General features: G+C 39.7%; 1 protein-coding gene and 1 long non-coding RNA gene across 3 annotated transcripts in view; one reads left to right on the forward strand and one right to left on the reverse strand.

The window, feature by feature from the left end:
- The window catches only part of ACTN2 (actinin alpha 2), an 86,681-nt gene that overhangs the window by 61,334 nt on the left and 4,961 nt on the right, over positions 1–20,386 (forward strand). The window contains exons 13-19 of the mRNA XM_043511413.1: positions 5,635–5,743; positions 6,666–6,806; positions 8,221–8,403; positions 11,890–12,024; positions 12,581–12,760; positions 14,314–14,460; positions 19,880–19,945. Coding sequence (XP_043367348.1) covers positions 5,635–5,743; positions 6,666–6,806; positions 8,221–8,403; positions 11,890–12,024; positions 12,581–12,760; positions 14,314–14,460; positions 19,880–19,945 — 961 coding nt within the window. The remainder of the gene's footprint in view (positions 1–5,634; positions 5,744–6,665; positions 6,807–8,220; positions 8,404–11,889; positions 12,025–12,580; positions 12,761–14,313; positions 14,461–19,879; positions 19,946–20,386) is intronic.
- Positions 1–20,386, reverse strand: part of LOC122459424 — a 33,117-nt gene that overhangs the window by 3,452 nt on the left and 9,279 nt on the right. The window contains exons 4-5 of one of the 2 annotated variants that reach the window (XR_006280124.1): positions 14,922–14,988; positions 11,562–11,610 (exon numbers count right to left, since the gene is read on the reverse strand). This is a non-coding gene — a long non-coding RNA (uncharacterized LOC122459424). Of the gene's footprint in view, positions 1–11,561; positions 11,611–11,933; positions 12,057–14,921; positions 14,989–20,386 lie in introns of those variants that run through there. The other variant, XR_006280123.1, reaches the window with a different exon arrangement.

Below are 20,386 nucleotides of genomic sequence, written 5' to 3' on the forward strand. Positions count from 1 at the left end.
ACAGTTGTTTGAGGGCAAACATTTTGAAATTGACTTAACAGTAAGCTTTAGTTTCTGTAGATCTGCTGGTGGGTAAATTGTGTTTCTAGTGGGGGTGTATCTGGAATTAGTTTGCCAGTTCATGTGTTCTGCTACAAAAAGCTAGATGTGAAACCATTCTCATAAAAATTATTTATTTCATTTTACCCACGTGTGTATAATATAGATCAAATATTGCAAGCTGATATTAAAATAATGGCTTACATTTATATCGCTTCTCCACAGTACTTTATATACTTTAAAAACTAATTCCTATTCCTTCTCTGTATAGCGTGTGTGTCTCAGTCTGTCTAAGGTACTTGTCAAGCCCCCATTACTGTAGTGTGTGAGGACCTCACAATCTTTAATGTATTTATCCTCACAAGCTGCCCTGTGAGGTGAGGAAGTGTTGTTAGCCTCATTTTACGGAGTGGGAACTGAGGCACACAGAGACTTGCCCAAGGTCACACGGGAAATCTGTGGCAGGGTAGGGACTTGAAACCAAGTCAACCCAGACCAATGCCTTAACCACTGGACCAGCACACACACACAGACACACATGCATGTGTGCACACACTCACAGAGAGAATACAAATTAGTTTAAGGGTCCAGTTCAGCAATACGCATAAACACATGCTTAATTTTAAGAGTGTGGATAGTCCCATTGAATTTAATGTTGTTATACTGGAAATCAGTGGTACTACTCCCATGCTTAATAGCATGTGCATTGCTGAATTGCAGTATAAATTTATGAGGCTAACAGAAGATAGTGTGGACTAGTGGTTAAAACAGATGTCTGTCTGGGAGTCAGGGCATTAAAGCACGGTTCCCAACCCTGTCTCTGATTCTGTGTCACCTGTGGCAAATCTCTTTGTCTACACAGACTCCTACCACTGGCCCATGCCAGCCAACTCATGCTTGCCGGGCTGTTTCATTGCTATGTAGACTTCTGGGCTTGGGCGTCAGCCTAGGCTCTAGAACTCTCCCACCTCGCAGGGTCCTAGAGCCCGGGCTCTAGCCTGAGCCCCAAGAGCCTGATTCAGCTGGCACAGGCCAGCTCTGGCCGTCTAGTTGCTGTATAGACATACCCTTTATTACCTTTCCATGTTTTAGTTTCTTCATTTCTTCGATGGGTTAAATACCTACTGCAAAAGAATATTGTGCAAAATTTTTTGAAAAAGACAACAACTCAGAAACATCTGGGTCTTAATTCTCCACTAGCTCCAATTGTGTCTCTGTGATCCTGTACTGCCTGGCCTCAGTCTAGAGCATCTGGGAGTCTACCCTAACTTATGTTTCTGGAGGAGGGACCTTACAGCTTTGCTATGAGCCTTCCATTCTTGTGCGGGGGTAGCGTGTGGCTAGCACAGGCACCAGTTCTATCACCTCATCCAGTGGAAGTCTCCTCTGTTTAGAAACAAATCCAAACATCCATCATCAAGTTAGAAATTGCACCTTCTGAAAATGTTTTGCCTACTATTGTTAGCAGTGATGCCTAAGATTACTTTAACTTGGAGAGATTAGAGAAAAAGGTCTATTTTTTCCAGTTTATTTAAAAGAGAATGTATATATTTGGAGGAAAAAAAGGTGAAGTAATTAGTGCCAAAAAGCATGAAACTTAAAAGGATGCACATATCAGTGAATTGATCAGTTGATAAAATACTTGCCTTTCTTTTCATCCTGACCTGTATGGTAATAATGACTTTCTATTGTGTAATTGTTTGTAGAGAAGCTCTCAATGGCTCTCTCTAGAGACAATTTCTGAAAATGTCTAACGCTGGTTCAGCTCCACCAGTATTAGCAGCATTGAGAGCAGAATGCGGACAGCCTGGCAATTGCGCCATTGTCTTAGACCTGTCATTGATCTCTGCTCAGATCAGGCTAATGAACGCAATGCTTAAAAGGCTGGTTGGCCATCTACACTAGGGCTCCAAACACTGTTAACATCAATGAAGTTGGACTGGTGTTAGCAACAAAGTGAGATTTTTGAAATAACATTCTTAATGCAGGCAGGGTCGGTGCTACATCCTCTAAGTCTGTGTTTTGCCAACTTGAAGGGAACATAGCCAGGTGGTTAGAATGGGGCTCGATAGGAGAGAGAACTCTGCCCCGACTTGCTGTGTCATGTTGGACAAGCTACTTGTGGCTTGATTTTCAGAGGTAATGAATCATAGAACTGTAGGATTGGAAGGGACCTTGAGAGGCTAAGGAGAACAATTTTTATCCCTATGAACACTCTATTGACTTCAGAGGTGCTCTGCATTAACCTCCATGTGCTTACCTGTAAAATGGAGAAATCTCTGCCCGGTTGCTTAGGTGGGTTGTGAGGCTCAATTAGTCTTAAAACCCTTGGAGGACATTGAATGAAGGGTGGTATATATAAATGCCAAGTATTAGTAGCTGCAAGCTAATGGGCAGCTTCCTTTGTATATTGATTTCAATAATTTTACCAAGAGTTCCTCACAAAATTATAGAAATTAGAGGTGAAAAGTCCTAGTTCCTCCTGACAGTGATATTTTTTAGGATTGTGTAAAAATTTTCATGCTAAGAAAGGTGCAGTTGGAGCCTGATCTAAAGCTCATTGAAATAAATAAGGATCTTTCTCTTGACATCTTTGGCCATTGGATCAGGCCCTTAAAAAGACCAGCATTGACTGTGCTTCAGGTCAGCATGCCCTATATTTTTTAGTAGTCATCTCTTGACTGCCTGCAGTTGCTATTTTGAAGGAGAACAATTGCTGTGTGACCTTGAGCTGCACTGGTTACAGTTCAGTGTCAGCGCTGATATTTTCTGCTACAGCAGCTGAGCCCACTAAGAGCATAAAGGTTAAAGTGTTAAAAGCTTGTTGATTGATGGTGTCTGGATAAAGGATTTGTGTGTGTGTGAGCAGGATCATTCTAGTTTTGAAGCTGTTATGCTGTCGTTGTGTGCCAGATTGTGAGACATTGTAAATCTTGGATGGGGAACTATTTAAACCTGGGGGAAAAAATCAGGGATTTCCCATTTAAATGCTAAAAAGAATTAGACAAAATTGTGCTCTAAGGTGCTATACTCATTTATGGTCCTATGCACTAATTCCAAGATTTTCACTAATCAGGATCAAAATTTCTGAATGTATTTTTTTAAATATTTATTTTACCTTAACTTATTTTCAGCCAGGCAAACAGTTATATTAATCTCCAGCATAGATGGACTAGAAAGTCTTTTGCTTTTGCATACCTGGGTTCAAATTGTGTTTATGGGCACAGTTACAAAGAGGTCAGCCCTGATCCAGGTATTACTTAAGTACACACTTAACTTGGCTTCTGTGGAACTACTCGTGTGCTTAAAGTTAAGCACATGCTTAAGTGCTTTGCTGGATCAAAGCTACTGTCAGATCAAATTTGGCCCATCTGTGAGGCAAAATCGATGAAAGTAAGATTTCATGAAATCTAAAACCAGATTAGGATTAAGAGAAAAAGAAATACCTTTATGACTGTTTTAAATTCTAAAGATTATGGGATTTAAAAAAAAAACCAAAACCATTTCACTGGTGGAATTCTCAGCCATGTGCTGCAGCACTGTGTGTGCATGAAAAGCTAAAAGTTAAATTGACTAGAAACTCACTTTAAAAAAAAAAGAAAAGTGAAAGCTACTCTATTTTTACTTATAATGGTGAGAGAATCACAAAAAGTAAACAGCACAAGTAGTGCAAAATTAAACTAGGTATTTACATTTCTTTCCTTTTTAATAATGCCTGTAAAATGTGACTTTTTTTTAAAGGAAATTTGTTTCTTAGAAGTTTATGGTGCCAGCTCCTCATGTGAGGTAGATTGGCATAGCTCCACTGAAGTCATTGGAGTCACACTGAGTTATGCCAGCTGAGGATCCGGCCTATTATTTTTAAACTGTAGGTATCCTTTTAAAATTAGCATTGATAATCTCATTCTCTTCCCTATTTATCCACATCCAAACATGCAACACAAACTGTCTATGCTTAATAAAAGCCCAGGAATAGGATAGCAGGGATATTGCAGGTCATGACTGAGGTATGTTGGCAGAGCTGTTTGGCGAAGTTAGTACAGTATCTTCCAGCACTGACCGGTAGCCAGGACAATTAGTCCCTCACTTTCACAAAAGTGACATTTGCCTTTATCCTAAAACAATGAGAGAGACAACTGGAGATCAATGATCCATTGGGCTAAAAATAAAATTTGCAATAGTCTCAGAGGTGCCACTTGGAAAAACTTGAAAAACACTTTGTATTTAATTGGACTTATTGTGCAAAAAGATACTGATACAGAAGCTCTTGGTGCCCTGACAATTTACTAAACTCACAATCCATGTACGAACATCATCTATCAGTAAGAGTATATCATAAAAAAAAAATTAACTTGCAGCCAGTACATCAAAACAGCAAAATTATGTCCCATCTCACTCCTCCCACAGCCCCATACCCTCAGACCTCCCCAAAAGTCTTATTAATTAGATCGCTTTTACTGCATACTCTGAAGGTCAACAAATCTGGAATGGTCTAGAGCAAAGTGCGGAACAGTTCCAGAATCAAAGGGCCCTCATGGAGAATGCCTTGCTCCTTTTTATAAATAATGTGCTTAGATGTCATATGGTTTCTCTCTAACCTTTTGCTGATTAGGGCACTTCTATCAAAAAAGCTCTTAGTTTCCAACAGTTCATTGGTTCTTGCTGCATAGCCACTGCAGAGTCATTCTCTCACATACATATACTCTCTGTGTCTCAATGACTATAAGTATTTATCCACAGTGAAACAGTCATTGGGCCACAGAGAGAGTGAAAATGACCCAGTAGGGGCACCTGCCTGGTAGGTTGGAGACCCTGGATCCAATCCCCTTACACCAGTCACTCTTTCATTATTTATCCACAGTGCAACAGCTTCAACAGGAGAGACTGAGGATGCCCCACATCTGAATATCCCATAGCTCAGTGGTTAGAACACTCTCCTAAGACAGGGGAGGCTCCTGTTCAAATCCTTCCCCCCCCCACATTTTAGACGAGTGCTCTAACCATTGGGCTAAAAGTTACAAGGTGAGCACCACCACCTCAGGCTGGATTTTGAATGGGACCAAATCCAGTAGGCCGCCTCTGAGCATAGCTATCAATCAAGCCCCACATGTGGCTTAGGTAGCTGAACACGTCTTTCCTTGAGGTTCATGAATCACTCTGCGTCTTATTTAGGAGATAGCCATCCAGATGCATAGAGGGAGGCAGCAGCGCGCATGCCAAGAAGCAGAAACATAGGTGCTGAGGGAACCTTTACATTGGAAACTTACGTGCCAAGTGAATTTAGATGACTATGAAGTTCGGCGGGAGTTTTGTAGATCACAGTGGAACCAAAATGGGAACATAGACACCTAAATCTGGGGTTTAAGCACCTAGGTACCTCTGTGGATCCCGCCCTTAGTGCCTAGATCCCACACATTATACTACCACTACACTGCCTAACTGATTGCAAGCTGACTTTTTTAGCAAGAGGAGGAAAAAGAAGAGGAGGAATAGTTACTGAGGGCCAGTGCAACATGTACACAGGTGCAGAATGTACAGTGTTTTCCTGTCTATTTGTTTAGAAAGCTATAGCTCTTCCTCTTCACTCTTTCCTAGCGAACTGGATTTTTACGATGCTGCAAGTGTCAATGACCGATGCCAGAAGATATGTGACCAATGGGACAAACTGGGAACACTTACGCAGAAAAGGAGAGAGGCACTGGAGGTAAAATTGATATCAATAAGCAGCTCCATTTAAAAAAAATGAATGCTTTGGGATTTATAAAGACGTTGTTGGGTGTTAATTCCTGGAATCCAGACTGCAACAACCCTTTCCTCAGCTCTCCATTTCGGTTTGCTGTGAGTTCATTTGCAATAGATGTTGAATTGCTCAGTAATAGACTTGATGGTGCTTTGTTTCTTAGAAGTTTATGGTGCAGTTAGAAGTTATAAAGCAGCAGCAGAATGAATTGGATCACCAAGAGGTGACTTGTAATCCCACCCTTTGGGGATTTGATGCATATATCATAGCAGTGATATAATTAGGCAGCTGTCTTGTCATATTCACTACAGCAAAACTCAATTTGAGCAGTAGGCCAGTGCGCAGGCTCTCTGGTGATGGAGGTTCCAAAGCACTGAGATCCAATTTACTAAAAGCCCTAGGATGTGTCTTCATGGCTTCCCCTGAGATCAGTGGAAGCCACCTACATATATCTCAGGGTTCAAATGTGACATGTATGTGTTACTGCTCCATTTCAGACACAAAAGAAATGACTAAAGCAGGCCATTCATTTCCAATTGGTGCAATTTAATTTGTTCATTTTATAGATCAGATTATCAGAAAATATTTAAAATGCAATAAATGGCAATAAAATCATTTAGGCCCCAATCCTACAAAGTCTTATGCACATACTTAAGTTTACATAAATTTAACATGAAAATAATTTTAATGTCAATAGTCTCACTGACTTCAGTGGCATCTTTTAAGATATCTCAGGTTGGGCAGTCAGGAAATGAGGCATCCAAAATCATCAGTCACTTTTGAAAATGTATGCCCAAAGTAACTTGGACACTACCTGTATTGCATAGAATTAGCTTTCACCTTGGTAACAATGAATTTGTTTGTGTGCATTTACTGGACTTAACAGAGGACAGAGAAATTGCTGGAAACAATTGATCAGCTTCACCTGGAGTTTGCCAAGAGAGCTGCTCCATTCAACAACTGGATGGAAGGTGCCATGGAAGACCTACAGGACATGTTTATTGTTCATAGCATAGAGGAAATTCAGGTAAATTGGTACTATGTTTTTGGTTTGCAATTCTCAGGAAGTCAAGTAAGGGAAGCTTTCCCTCTCACTGAATGGACATTGTCAACATGTGTAGGTGAAAACATATCCTGCCTTTAAGCTATCTTTCTGACAGAGAATGTCCTTTCCCACTCATCTGTGAGCATAAAGTGATAACCTATAAGCAGACATGGCCTTTTAAGGCAGCTGGCTGCAGTACTTCTCCCCTTGGAAGGAGTCCTTAGCCAGAGATAAGAAGGCAGGCAAACCATGTGGAGAGCAGAACTTGGGAATACGGTGTCTCTTTGCATTTCTCATTATATGGCCCTTGGCAGTTGTTTGGGGCTCAAAGCACTACCTATGTGGGACTGGTGGCCTTGAGTAGTCACAGTATATGGGATTTGGCCCAGAACAGTCATATATGACTGCACTAATGTTAACCTAATAATAAAGGCAACGTTGTGGAACCTGATGCTTTACTTCTGTGTCTCATTAAAGGAAAGGCATAATTTACATTTCCACCCACTTTAAGACCACTTTATATTACCAGATAAGTGTATAAGAGTCTTAGTATAAATGAGAATTGGGCTGTTCATTGTGCATAGTTGGCTTGTTGTGAAAGTAATTAAAGGCATTAATTTTGTCATTTATTCAGTTGCACTCAACATTAGTGGTACATTTGTGCAGCTGTATTTAAAGGGATGCTCTCAAGTATTTAGGCCCAGATACTGCATCATGATTTGCTAGGGAAGACCGCTTTGCCTATGTGGAGTCACACTGACTTCATTGAGACTCCATATGGACACAGGGCTCCAAGTGAGAGCATTCCAAAGAAGTGTCAGGGCTCTAATTACTTTTTTATTTTAAACAGGGCAAAGTTAGGGTGAGTAGAAAACTTGTTATGTTTTTTTAAACTTGGTGGGGAAAAGGAAAGGGGATAATAGTCACTTGCAGTATTGGAAACCCAAATAGCACAGTATTGAAAAACATCAAAAGTAGCATGAAAAACGAAGTGAAACTTATCTGTCTGGCTTTACTATTCAGAGTGAGTGAAGTGCAACAAAGTATGGCAATTAAATTAGTTTTTTTCATTTGCATTCTTAATATCATATGTTGTTAGAAACACAGGTAAAGAAACATTTTTCAGAAATGTATCATTTTCATCTTCACAGTGTCTCTTGGTCTGCTACCCCAAAGACCAACTTTTTGCAAATTCTGTCTTTTTTGAGGTGATCCTATAGGTGAAATTTTGTCTCTACTGGAATTTTGCCATTGACTTCCATAGGGTCAGGGTTTCATCCCATGTGTACAATGTATTTGGGGAGGAAATACAATTATTTATATCAGGCCCTCAAGATCATAGAACTGACACTACAACAAAAATCCTCATACTTTCCCCCTTTGTTTCTGATTCCAGAGTTTAATCACTGCCCATGAACAGTTTAAAGCCACTCTGCCAGAGGCAGATGGTGAGAGACAGGCTATCCTGTCGATCCAGAATGAAGTTGAGAAGGTTATTCAGAGTTACAACATCAGAATAAGTGCAAGCAATCCTTACAGCACCGTCACTATGGATGAAATCCGTGCCAAGTGGGATAAGGTATTGTATGCTAAAGGTGAAAATGACATTGCAGGAATAATGTTTTGGTTGTAAGAATAATAAGAACAAAGACCCACACTAACTCTCAAGAAGTTGTCATGAATTACCAAAAAGAAAAAAAAAAGTCTAATATCTGGGCTGATCCAACAGCATTCACTCAGGCAAAACTCTCTCTGCAATTAATGGGTAAAAACAGGAACAGCCCCATAATGAAAGCTCTTCCTTAAAAATCTTGGCTAGTTTGGACAGCAGAAAGTATGTCGACATGAAATTAGGCTATTAGCTAGAAGAAGCTTTGTTGTCATTATGGCTACTGTAGAAAAGAAGCCTACCTATGTATTATGGAGAAACATAGTACGGACGGATGTTGAAAAAAATACAAAATACAAAAAATACATATTTAACATTTTAAACAGGTTTCAACTCAATATTTAGTAGGTCAGTGGGGTAACTGATGTAGAACTGCAAGGAAAATTTGGGCTCAGTTTTAGTTTTTATGATATAAAATATATTTAAAACATTTTAAATGTTTTTCATGGGATTATATTAATTTTAATTATACAATAGCATTACAGTTCCCTGAATTGCAACTGGGTTCCCCAGTCATGTGACTATATCATTAATGACTGAAGTACACAGGCCAGGGAACCAGTTCTGCTCCCATTGGAGTTAAGTAGGAGTTGGATCAGAATCCAGATCTGCATTGTGGAATTCTCTTTTTAAAAAAACACACATACATTCACACAGAGGACCAATGCACACCACCAAATACACAAACATATAGTGCAAACCACAAGAATGTGATCCCAACAGGTAACAAGAACCAAACTTACAGTTTCACCATAACAACCTTGTAGTGTAGGCAAAGTATCAAGTGCAATCCTATTACTGAGGCTTTTAGAACCACATTGTGGAGCTGGCCCAACACATCTCATTTGAGTCTACTTTCATGGCTTTGCTTGAATGTAATGTTGTGTGTCAATTACTGTTTAAAGCTAAGTGAGACTAATGGGGAAGTGAATATGCTTAAAATAGCCTGTTTTTTCCAACAGGAAAAACATTGTAGTAACTAGATCAGGATTAAAAAGTCTTAAACTTAAATCTAGCCAGAAATTAGATTTTCTTTTCCTTAAAAGTCAGTCTTTCTGGTCTCACTTCCAGCCTGACTGGTTTCAAAATGCTCAAGTGTATGCCCAGAAAGATATTGAAGCAAATAATTAAGCAATCAATTAGCAAGAACAATTCATGTCAAACCAACCTCATAGCTTGCTTTTAACAGGGCAAAAAGTCTTGTGGAAGAGAGGAAGCGGTAGATGTGGTATATCTTGACTTTACGCTTTTGATACTGTCTCGCATGACCATCTCATAAACAAACTAGGGAAATACAAACTAGATGGAGCTACTATAAGGTGGGTGCATACCTGGTTGGAAAACCATTCCCAGAGAGTAGTTATCAGTGGTTCACAGTCAAGCTGGAAGGGTATATCGAGTGGGGTCCCACAGGGATCAGTTTTGGGTCCAGTTCTGTTAAATATCTTTGTCAGTTATTTAGATAATGGCAGAAAGAGTAAACTTATCAAGTTTGTGGATGATGCCAAACTGGGAGGGGTTGCAAGTACTTTGGGGGATAGGATTAAAATTCAAAATGATCTGGACAAACCGGAGAAATAGTCTGAAGGAAATAGGATGAAATTCAATAGGACAAATGCAAAGTACTCCACTTAGGAAGGAACAATCAATTGCACACATACAAAATGGGAAATGACTGCCTAGGAAGGAGCACTGTGGAAAGGGATCTTGGGGTTATAGTGGATCACAAGCTAAATGTGAGTCAGCAGTGTAACACTTGCAAAAAAAAAAAAAAGCAAACATCATTCTGGGATGTATCAGCAGGAGTGTTGTAAGCAAAATACAAGAAGCAATTTTTCCTCTCTACTCTACACTAATAAGGCCTCAACTAGAGTATTGTGTCCAATTCTGGATGCCACATTTCAGGAAAGATGGGGATAAATTGGAAAATGTCCAGAGGAGAAAAACAAAAAAGATTAAAGGTCTAGAAAAGTGACCTGTGAGGAAAGATTGAAAAAATTGGGTTTAGTCTGGAGAAGAGCCGTGTGAGAGGGGACATGATAACAGTTTCCAAGTACATAAAAAGTTGTTACAAGGAGAGGGGGAAAAATTATTCTCCTTAATCTCTGAGGATAGGACAAGAAGCAATAGTCTTATCTTGAAGCAAGGGCGGTTTAGGTTGGACATTAGGAAAAACTTCCTAAATGTCAGAGTGGTTAAGCATTGGAATAAATTGCCCGGGGAGATTGTTTAAATTAATCACAAGAGCCAGGCAAATAATTAACTTGAAAAATCAATAATTATTTGATTAAATGTTTTAAATTCAGCATTATATTTAGTCATTTAATTAAAATATATAATAAACTGCCTTGAATTTTTTAAAAAATTACTGATAGCGGTACAAAGGTCCACTTGAAAGAATGAGTAATTTTTCTGTTTTATAAAAGTTTATCTGAAAAATAAGGTAATGTTTTGTCATTAAAACTTTAGAATAACTTGGGTCTATTTTTCTCATAAACTTAATAATAATTTAAAAAAAATATTCTCAAACTGAATGTTTTTGTTCTTTCTTGTTTTCCATCTTCCGCGAAGACCCCAATTAAATAGAGCATATTTGTTCAGGACAGCACTTACACATGAGCCTACGTGCTCTTGTAAACAGGGGTGCAACTTAGGCACATGTTTAAATGCTTTCCTGAATTAGGGCCAGAGTGCTCACTACCTTCAGTAGTTTCATTTCCATCTCGAGGGAGTAAACACTAGGCTCAGTAGTAAGTGGCTGCAGGACTGTGCTGTAATATTTTATAACTACAATGAATTCTTTCAGGGTGTTTGTTGTGGTCTAATGATATGCCTTGCCGGTTAACAGCTAACAACCACCAACACAGATCTTTATTAAACCATAATTGACAACTCCCTGTCATACTTTATTGATTCATCCTGTTCAGGGATGTTTCCGTCCAGAAATAAAATAAAAAATTATTTTCACTGCAGTGAATTTTCTGTTTCCTCACATGGGTGCACCTCAGTCAATATTTACTTCATTGGTCAATAATGCTTAATATTCACAGAAAAAGAGAAGTCAGTACCTGTTGTTTCATTGTACAGCACATCTCTTCATTTCAATGGTTCTAGTACCTAAAGAACCATACAAAAATTCAAGTAAGAAATACACAATAGGCCACATGTCAACATTAGTTAAAACAGTCGAAAACTTCACAAATTTTGCTCATGATTGAAAGCAAAAAAGCATTTCAGGTAATGAAATAAACCTGCTCACTAAATAGCTCTAGGGGGTGACAGATGAAGGGGGGAAACTGAGGTTAGGAAACCATCAATCTATGCTACATTGTTTTTACAAGTATGATCTAATCTTATCTATTCACATCAACCCTCATTTATTTTGTGCATGGGCAGGTGAAACAACTTGTGCCCATGAGGGATCAACATTTGCAGGAGGAGCTAGCCCATCAGCATGCTAATGAACGTCTGCGTCGCCAATTTGCTGCTCAGGCCAATGTCGTTGGGCCATGGATCCAGACCAAGATGGAGGCGAGTATCACTGAGGCATCAGCAGGACGCTGCTGAATAGAACACATATAATTTTTCTCAGAATACTCCTTGCTGTAAACACAGAACATCAGTGGCGTTCAGTGCCCTGCACCAACACTCAAACAATCATGTAATCAAGTCTTTTAAAGAAGAGTTCTAAAATAGTCAGAGCTTATAAAAGCAAATAAAAACCGGTCTAACAAGATGAAATCATTTTGGAATAGTTTTTTGAGAAGTGAATGGGGACATTAGAGAGATGATTTTCAAAGGCACACAGAACAGATAGGCATCCAACTCACATTAACAGTCCATGGGAACTGGACCTTTGAAATCCTCTCCTAGATTATGATTATTAGTTTGGCTGTGTTCTTTCTATATAAATACTATTGTCCCAATGTTGTCCTGAGATATGAGTGTGCAACAGACGACGTTCTCTAGTTTGGAGGGAGTTTTGATTGCCACTGATTCTTATGTAAAAAGGTTACGTTTTCCACGTAAATGTGTGGCAAACTAACAAACCTGGAGTTTAAATTTTTTGTTTCTTTTTGTGTGACAGGAAATTGCCCGCAGCTCTATTGAGTTGACAGGGACCTTGGAGGACCAGATGAATCAACTGAAGCAGCATGAACACAATATCATCAACTACAAAACCAATATTGACAAATTAGAAGGAGACCACCAGCTTATACAAGAAGCCCTGGTGTTTGATAACAAGCACACAAGTTATACTATGGAGGTAGTTATGAATTCAGTTCTGTGCTCTTGGGTTCATGTATCCACTTCCCCCAGTCTGAGGGAGTTCCTAGTTTATTTGCAGCAGAAGATGTACATTACTAAGGCTCCATTTGTCTCGGCCATAAATTCCTGTGACAAAACCATGACTTTTGGTCTTTTTTATGAAGCCTATGGTCTTTGTCACCTGGTCAGCTGCTCCTGAGAAAGACCCTGGTCCTGGATGGAGCTGATTGCAAGATCAGAGCATAAGACTCCTTTATACATTTTACATTGTGGACTTTCTATATGTTCATGGAGGGTGGAACATGGGTTGTTATATGGATATGAACTGTTAAATATTATTGTTTTAATTGGAACATAAAAGAGATTTGACTTTCCTCTTAATTTCCCATGACAAAAAACTGTATTCTTTAAAATATAGTTTGCCACTACTTTTCCTTTTTTTTTTATGACTGTTGTAGCATTTTTGTCATGATAAAGCCACGTCTTTTCCCACATGTTTGCCATGACAGATTACCAACCAAGACCCTGATCCTGTTGACACATATATATAAGTCACTTTACACACAGGAGTAGTCCCATTGAACTAAATGAGACTGCTCTATAAAGTAACTCATGATTTTAAGTGTTCAAAGAATTGGAGCCCAAGGTGGAAAAGTGACTATAACTGGAAAGCTTGGGAAATGTGTTGGGTCAGCCAAATACTGTCCAGAATTAAACTGATGCTCAAAAATACAACAGCTCTTGAATCCAAGCCAACATCAGACTTCATGGCTAACATGAACACTATGATCAAGAACCAATAGAGGGTATGAACAAGAATCAGTTTAGGAACTAATTTAATATTTTTTGCATGTCTGTTATACATGGGCAGCGGGTGAGCATGCCCTTGGGAGAGGCTAGCCCCCAGCCCCTCGTGCTCTGCCCGAGGCCCAGCCCCAGCCTGGAGCACATCAACCCCCATGGCCACTGGCCCCCCACCTGCCCCAAGCCCCAGTGCTGGGCAGGCGGCATGGCTATATCGAATTCTGCCCCAACACTGGGTGGGCGGCACAGCCATATTGCATCCAACCCCAGCGCTGGGTGGGCGGACAGGTGGCGTGGTTGGAGCACCCCCAGCTCCAGCACTATGCAGGCAGGCAGAGTGGTCAGAGTGCCCGTAGCCCCAGCACTGGGCATGCAGGTGGCGCGACCGGAGCACCCCCAGTCCCAGCGTTGTCCCAGTCTGGGAGTCTTGTGTACACCACGGCCCTCAGCCTGTCCCAGCCTCTTGGCCACAGAAGGGAACAGCAGGCAGAAGTGGGCCTGGAAGCATAGGGTGGGTGGGGCCACGCCAGGCTGTTTGGGGCAGCACAGCCTCCCCCTGCCTACAATACCCACTGCCCATGCTGTTATATTTCCAGTGTACCCAGAATCGTAGCATGCAGGAAGTGGCACCAAACAACAATCTATATAAATAATTTCAGATTGTGTTGTTGTTTCTCTCTTTCTGTCTTTTTTATCATGCTAGGTTTTCATTACCAGCCTAAAGAATCCATGTTTTCTCTCCTATAGCATGTCCGTGTTGGATGGGAACTCTTACTGACCACCATTGCCCGAACTATCAATGAGATTGAGACACAGATCCTTACAAGAGATGCCAAGGGTATCACCCAAGAACAAATGAATGAATTCAGAGCATCGTTCAATCACTTTGATAGGGTACAGTACTCCAACTTCTTTCTCATCTAACAGTTCTCCTAAAGCAAGTCAGTATAACATAGTTTCTTTGCATTCCAAATATCAGTCTCTCTTTAAAACAAAATAAGATGCACTAAAAAATGGATAATTTTTCTGAAATAAAAATGCTAAAATAAAAAGAAAAGAAGTACTTGTGGCACCTTAGAGACTAACCACAAGTACTCTTTTTCTTTTTGCGAATACAGACTAACACGGCTGCTACTCTGAAACCTGTCAAAATAAAAAGAGGAGACATATTCTCTTAAACTATAGCATTTATTATGCAGATGATTTAAAGATTAATTTCTGCTCTTCAATTTTGCTGTGGAATTAAAATTCAGAGAGAATGACAAATAATTGAGTGTTTGTAACAACCTGTTAAAATAATGCAGGGGACTGACTGGATATTTTTGTATATGCTACAAAGTGATGTGGTCCCTTACCTTAAAGCAGGGACCTATTACATGCTCTCACCAGTAGTTACTGTCACATATTAAGGCTTGATTTCGCCTGCATTATAACAAAAAGGAAAAAATAAATAACTTTTCCCCCTAGAAATATTCTGTTCAAGAAAGCAACTCAGCAGGGGCAGCAATCATTTTCAAAGAAAATCCTTTCTATGCACAGGGATTGTGTGTTTCAGTTCCTTGGTTAGAAATTAATAAAGTAGGAAAGAAAATACCCTTGTGGATGAATATAACACACTGTACTGGTGATTTGCAGTGCAATCAAAGAAATGAAAGAAGTAATCAAAATGCACATGTAAGAGGTAAATAAAGAGATAGGTATGGATGCAGTAACAAAGCAAAACTAATGCAAACAGAGTTATTTTCATACATAAGAATAGGGATGTGAGTGACATTCCCAGTTGGAAAACTATATTCACACACAATTTTGCTGCGTAGATGCTCATACAAATCTGTCTTCAAAATCCAATGCAAATCTCAAATACTGAAAATGGCTGCTGTAATATAGCACCAGCCTGCTCCCTTCCTCCTCCTCCTCTGGCTTCTTTCTGTCATGAGGCTGTACAAAATTCCTCCCCTTCTCCCTCTTACCACCTGGATTCCCTGAAAACTATCCTGGGTTCCAGAGAGCTTTACCCACTCGCAGCCTGACTCTGTCCACCCCATGGCCAATGCTAGCTCCTCCCTTTCATCTCCATCCTGATATTCCATTTCTTAGCTCCCCAACTCCAAAGTGGCTACATGTATCTAGATTTGTAGTTGGTGTATATTGGATCCTGATAGTCAACATTTGGTATCTGGCACTTCAGACAAAAAGAATTTTCAAATATCTACAATAGACGCAAGGAGAGGGTAGATCCACAGGAGTCAGTGACAGATGTACTTCATTTTATGGAGACCCTGAGTGTAATTGTAGTGTTGTATAATTCCTCTTTGTATTCACTAAGGATGGAGAAGACAATATCACAGAGACAGAGATGCATTTCCCAGGGTGAGAAAAAAGTAACATGCTGAAAGGCTTTCCCAATGCACTGGAGCAGATAATTGAGCAATTAGAGAGCTATTACAAGCAGAGGGAGCATCAGGTCCAGATAAATTACAACCTACAGTTTAGAAGAATCCATTATGGGGAAGCAGGAACTTTGTGTAAAGATTTGGCAGCTCCCTAAAGAGCATATGCTCCCCTCACACTGTGTGGAGAAGGTTTGGAAGAGGTATGGTACGTAAAGGATAAAAGTGGCTATGCCATAGTACAACTCACACTATGTAGCCATTTCCAGCACTTCTGTAACTTTTATTGAATCCTTCAGAGCAGGAATGTCCACTCTGTGGCTTTAACTTTCCATGGAGGGGGTATTGTTGCCAGGCAGTGGCAGCCCAGCAGAATGGACTGTCAAGCTTCTGGTGCTGCAAAAGACCTAGATATGCATAAGTTAAGATCTATGGCAACTGGCCATGTTCTGATGGACCTGCAGCCTTTCCATGAACTGTCAGAGACACCCCCAGGTCCCAGAGGAAACAACGCAGCAGAGCTGCAGCATAGAAAAGCCTATATAACAGAGGGTAGGAGAGAGGTGGTGCTTCCACACAATTTTAGGCAGGGTGGAGAGCATATGACCCTAAGAAAGAGGGTAAGGCCGAAGGCCTGGAGAGTAGTTAACATTCTGCAGTGTACAAATTTAAGAAAAGAAGGCAAAATTTGAAAACTCGGCTACTAAGCCAGGCTTCCCGTATGCAAAAAATAGTGCTAAAAGGGAAGCTGTTTCAAAGCACACTGAGGGCTTGGCTACACTTACATTTTCTAGCGCTCTAACTTGCTGGCTCAGGGGTGTGAAAAATCACCCCCCTGAGCGCAGCAAGTCAGAGCACTTTAAAGTGCTAGTGTAAGCTGACTCCAAGCGCTGGGAGTTAATCCCCTTGTGGAAGTGGATTACCAGGAGTGCTGGGAGAGCTCTCTCCCAGTGCTCACGCGCGACCACACTCGCACTTCAAAGCGCTGCCACGGGAGCACTCCCACAACAGTGCTTTGAAGTTTCCAGTGTAGCCATGCCCTAAATAATTGTTAATGCACAGTAGCAGGATCCACACAGATAGTTAGGGTGCAGTAGGCTAGTTCAGGCTAGATTCACACCTCAGCTTGGTGTGAATTAAATGTTAGTGTAGATCAGTCCTAATTAAGGTATAATATAGTGGGCAAATGTGACTCAATCTACACAGACTAGAAGAAGGGAAATCTTTTTCATTAAACAAAGACATTTGAGAGCCTGAAGCTTCTTTTTCAATTTTATACCTTCCCTTCATCCTCCCAAACTTACACATTCAATGTCAGAGGATAAAATGTATCAACTCTGTTTCTGCTTTTGGGTTTTTTCCACCAAATGCATCCGATGAAGTGAACTGTAGCTCACGAAAGCTTATGCTCTAATAAATTTGTTAGTCTCTAAGGTGCCACAAGTACTCCTTTTCTTTTTGCGAATACAGACTAACATGGCTGCTACTCTGAAACTCTGCTTCAGAGTTTCCTCAAGTACACACAATTATCAGTCCTCTAAACTGGCTGATAAACTTACAGAGATAAGGCAGATGTGGACTCTGCTATGAAATCTGGAAATGGGGTGAATAAAATTGGATCATCCAAATGTAGTTCTGTAACATGAAAGGCATCACATTTCCCCTATGAAGCAGAGAGCAGAAATGGGTGTAGAGATCTTCAATATAAACATTATGTTCTGAGGTTTGCTGACATTTTTTCTTTAGCTTCTGAATCTTTAAAACACATGAATATCTGAAACAGGCATTGCCAGTATTTTCCTTCCCGATAAGAAAGAGTTACAATATAGAATTGTTAGCTTTATAGCTAATCGACTATCGTTGCTCATCGTGGTACTGAATGGATGAGGTATTTAGAAAAATAAATGGAATTGAAGAGTGCAGTTCAGTGATGAACAATCAGCAAGAATCCAAAAACTGAAAACCATTCCTGACTTGGAAAAAAATGAGCAAATTTTATCTGACGTCACTGGGAGACAATAAATGTGGGATCTCATGGTTCTACTTTTATAATAAATTTTCAGAGCAGATCCTAATCTTAATGGTTCATAAGAAGACAAATGGTTAAAACAAGTTATGTCATTGATCGGGGTTTTCTTTCTGATCTAGGCCAGGAATTAATGAGTATATAATTATTTTCTCGTTTACCGAAGCTATTCTTACTCAAATTTTTAAAAATATTATCAGATAAAGGGAGAAGAAGCAACCCTAATCCAGTGGGAAAAATAGTTTTGTCCAGGTCAAGTTATCCATTCACTATCTCTCACAAATTGTATGGCGACAAAAAATGAAGGATGAAAATGGTAGAGTACAGAACAAAAAATCCCTCTTCAGAGAAAATGCAGAAAAAGGAAAAATAATGGTATTTGTATAAAAGCAACATTTCAACACTGTAGTTGGAGTAAAAAAAAAATTATCCCAAAACTCATGAAACCAATAATATACCAATAAACAAGCACACAGTGGATCTGATCCAAAGTTAAAGTCAAATGGGAGTCTTTCAATTGACTTCAATAAGCTATGGATCAAGCCATATAATATCAACAGCTAAGATCTCCTGAAAAAAGTAAACAATGAAAATGAATCCTCATTTATATTAGTCAGATTCCATCTTAATAACTCATTATTGATATGACTTTGCAGTGTTCTTTACTAACCAACTAACCCACTTTATGACTTTTCCCTCCTCTTTGCACATTCTGCATGTATGACCCATGATGTGCTACTAGGATGAATCTGGCGATCTGCAGCCTGATGCATTTAAAGCCTGCCTCATCAGTCTAGGACAGGTTGGAAATGACCAGCAGGTAGAGAAAACTGACGTATTATTATTTTCAAATAGACTTGTATAATACTAGCCTAAAGAGACATGGGTTTAAACTCAAATGTAGCTGATTTTAAAAATGTTTGCATTTTGCTGCTTTTGCGTAATCCAAGGTAGTCTACTTGGATTCTAATGAGCTACAGTGGGTCACTGCTGCCTTTCCCATCACACACTCATGTTGCCAATTGTCCCCTGCTCATACTTCCAAGCAGGAGCCCTCCCTCTCCCTCAAGGAGGACCCATGACACCAGGGTTCTGCACTGGCTATTTGGGTGTTCTTAGTACACAGAGACCTTTGCCGACCTCTTCTACTACCACCACCCCATTTTAATGTCCACCTTTGTGCAATTAGCATGAATGTCCCACTCACCCAGCTGCTGAAAAAACTGGCACCTTCCTTTAATAAGAGATCTGCCATTGATCAACTTCTGTTGGATACAAAACAATACACTTTTCCTCCATCAACCCCACTGGCTCATATCTCTATTGTACTCAGAGTCCCATTAGCTAGAGATCTGAGGAGAGAGAATTCTTGAATTCACTTCCCATGTGGCAGCACACAGCGCAGTGTGCCTTGGCTGTGGAGTACAGTATTTTCAAAATGCAAACATTTCTAGACTGCTAGTCACTAAAAAGTATTGCAATTTCTAATAAACCTTCCAACACTGAAACTGAAAAAGTATGGGGTCTCACAATGAACCAGTCTGCATTTCCTAACTTTGGCTAGTTCAGTGACAAACTTTTCTCCTCGCCTCTCTCCCCTTTCTGGTTGTGCTCTGTATGTTCATATGTTGAACTCAACCCACCCCTTTTCTGGTATCATTCTCTGTGGTGTGTCTGTTTCATGTGCGTTATGTGTTAGCTACTTCTTCCTCCTTTAAATTGATGGTGCTCCTCATGACTGCTTTGGCAATACCTCCAATGAACATCCTCTCGTTCCATGGATCCAATCTTCTGGTGATGCACATTTGTCATCTGTATGAAATGGTGATGATCTCCTGCCTGTCTTTGATATCTCAAACCTTCCCTCATATATTCCTTATGCTACTTGGATCAATAGAAGAAGAATGGGCTGATGGACCATGATGATTTCAGAGCTTGCTTAATTTCAATGGGTTATGATTTGGTATGAATTTTAAGATACAATGAAATTTATTTTGCATATCGGTAATCATGCTAACCACGTCAGTATTAAAGGTTACCATAGTCTGAACATATTACAAACAATAATATTTACACTTTGGCTATCAATTCCAATTTTTTTTCTATACTTTAAAAATTTTAAAAAAACATTAAAAGTAAAAATATGCCCCCTGAAGACACCTATTTTATGGTTTGTTGTATTTAGCTTTGATTTATGAAGTATATTCCATGAAATTTACATTGTATCAAATAAATATACAATTAAATTCTTTCAGTTTATAGATATATGAATTAGCTTTTTGTCTGCATGAAAAAAGAATTATTCTGAGGCTTTAATACTCCTAATTCTTGAAAGCAAACTGCAGGGTTGAGATTTATTTATTTAAAATCTCTGCATTTTTTATTCTCTTGTTACTGAAAAAAA

Source organism: Dermochelys coriacea, chromosome 3 (assembly GCF_009764565.3).
Source record: "Dermochelys coriacea isolate rDerCor1 chromosome 3, rDerCor1.pri.v4, whole genome shotgun sequence".
NCBI lineage: Eukaryota > Metazoa > Chordata > Testudines > Dermochelyidae > Dermochelys > Dermochelys coriacea.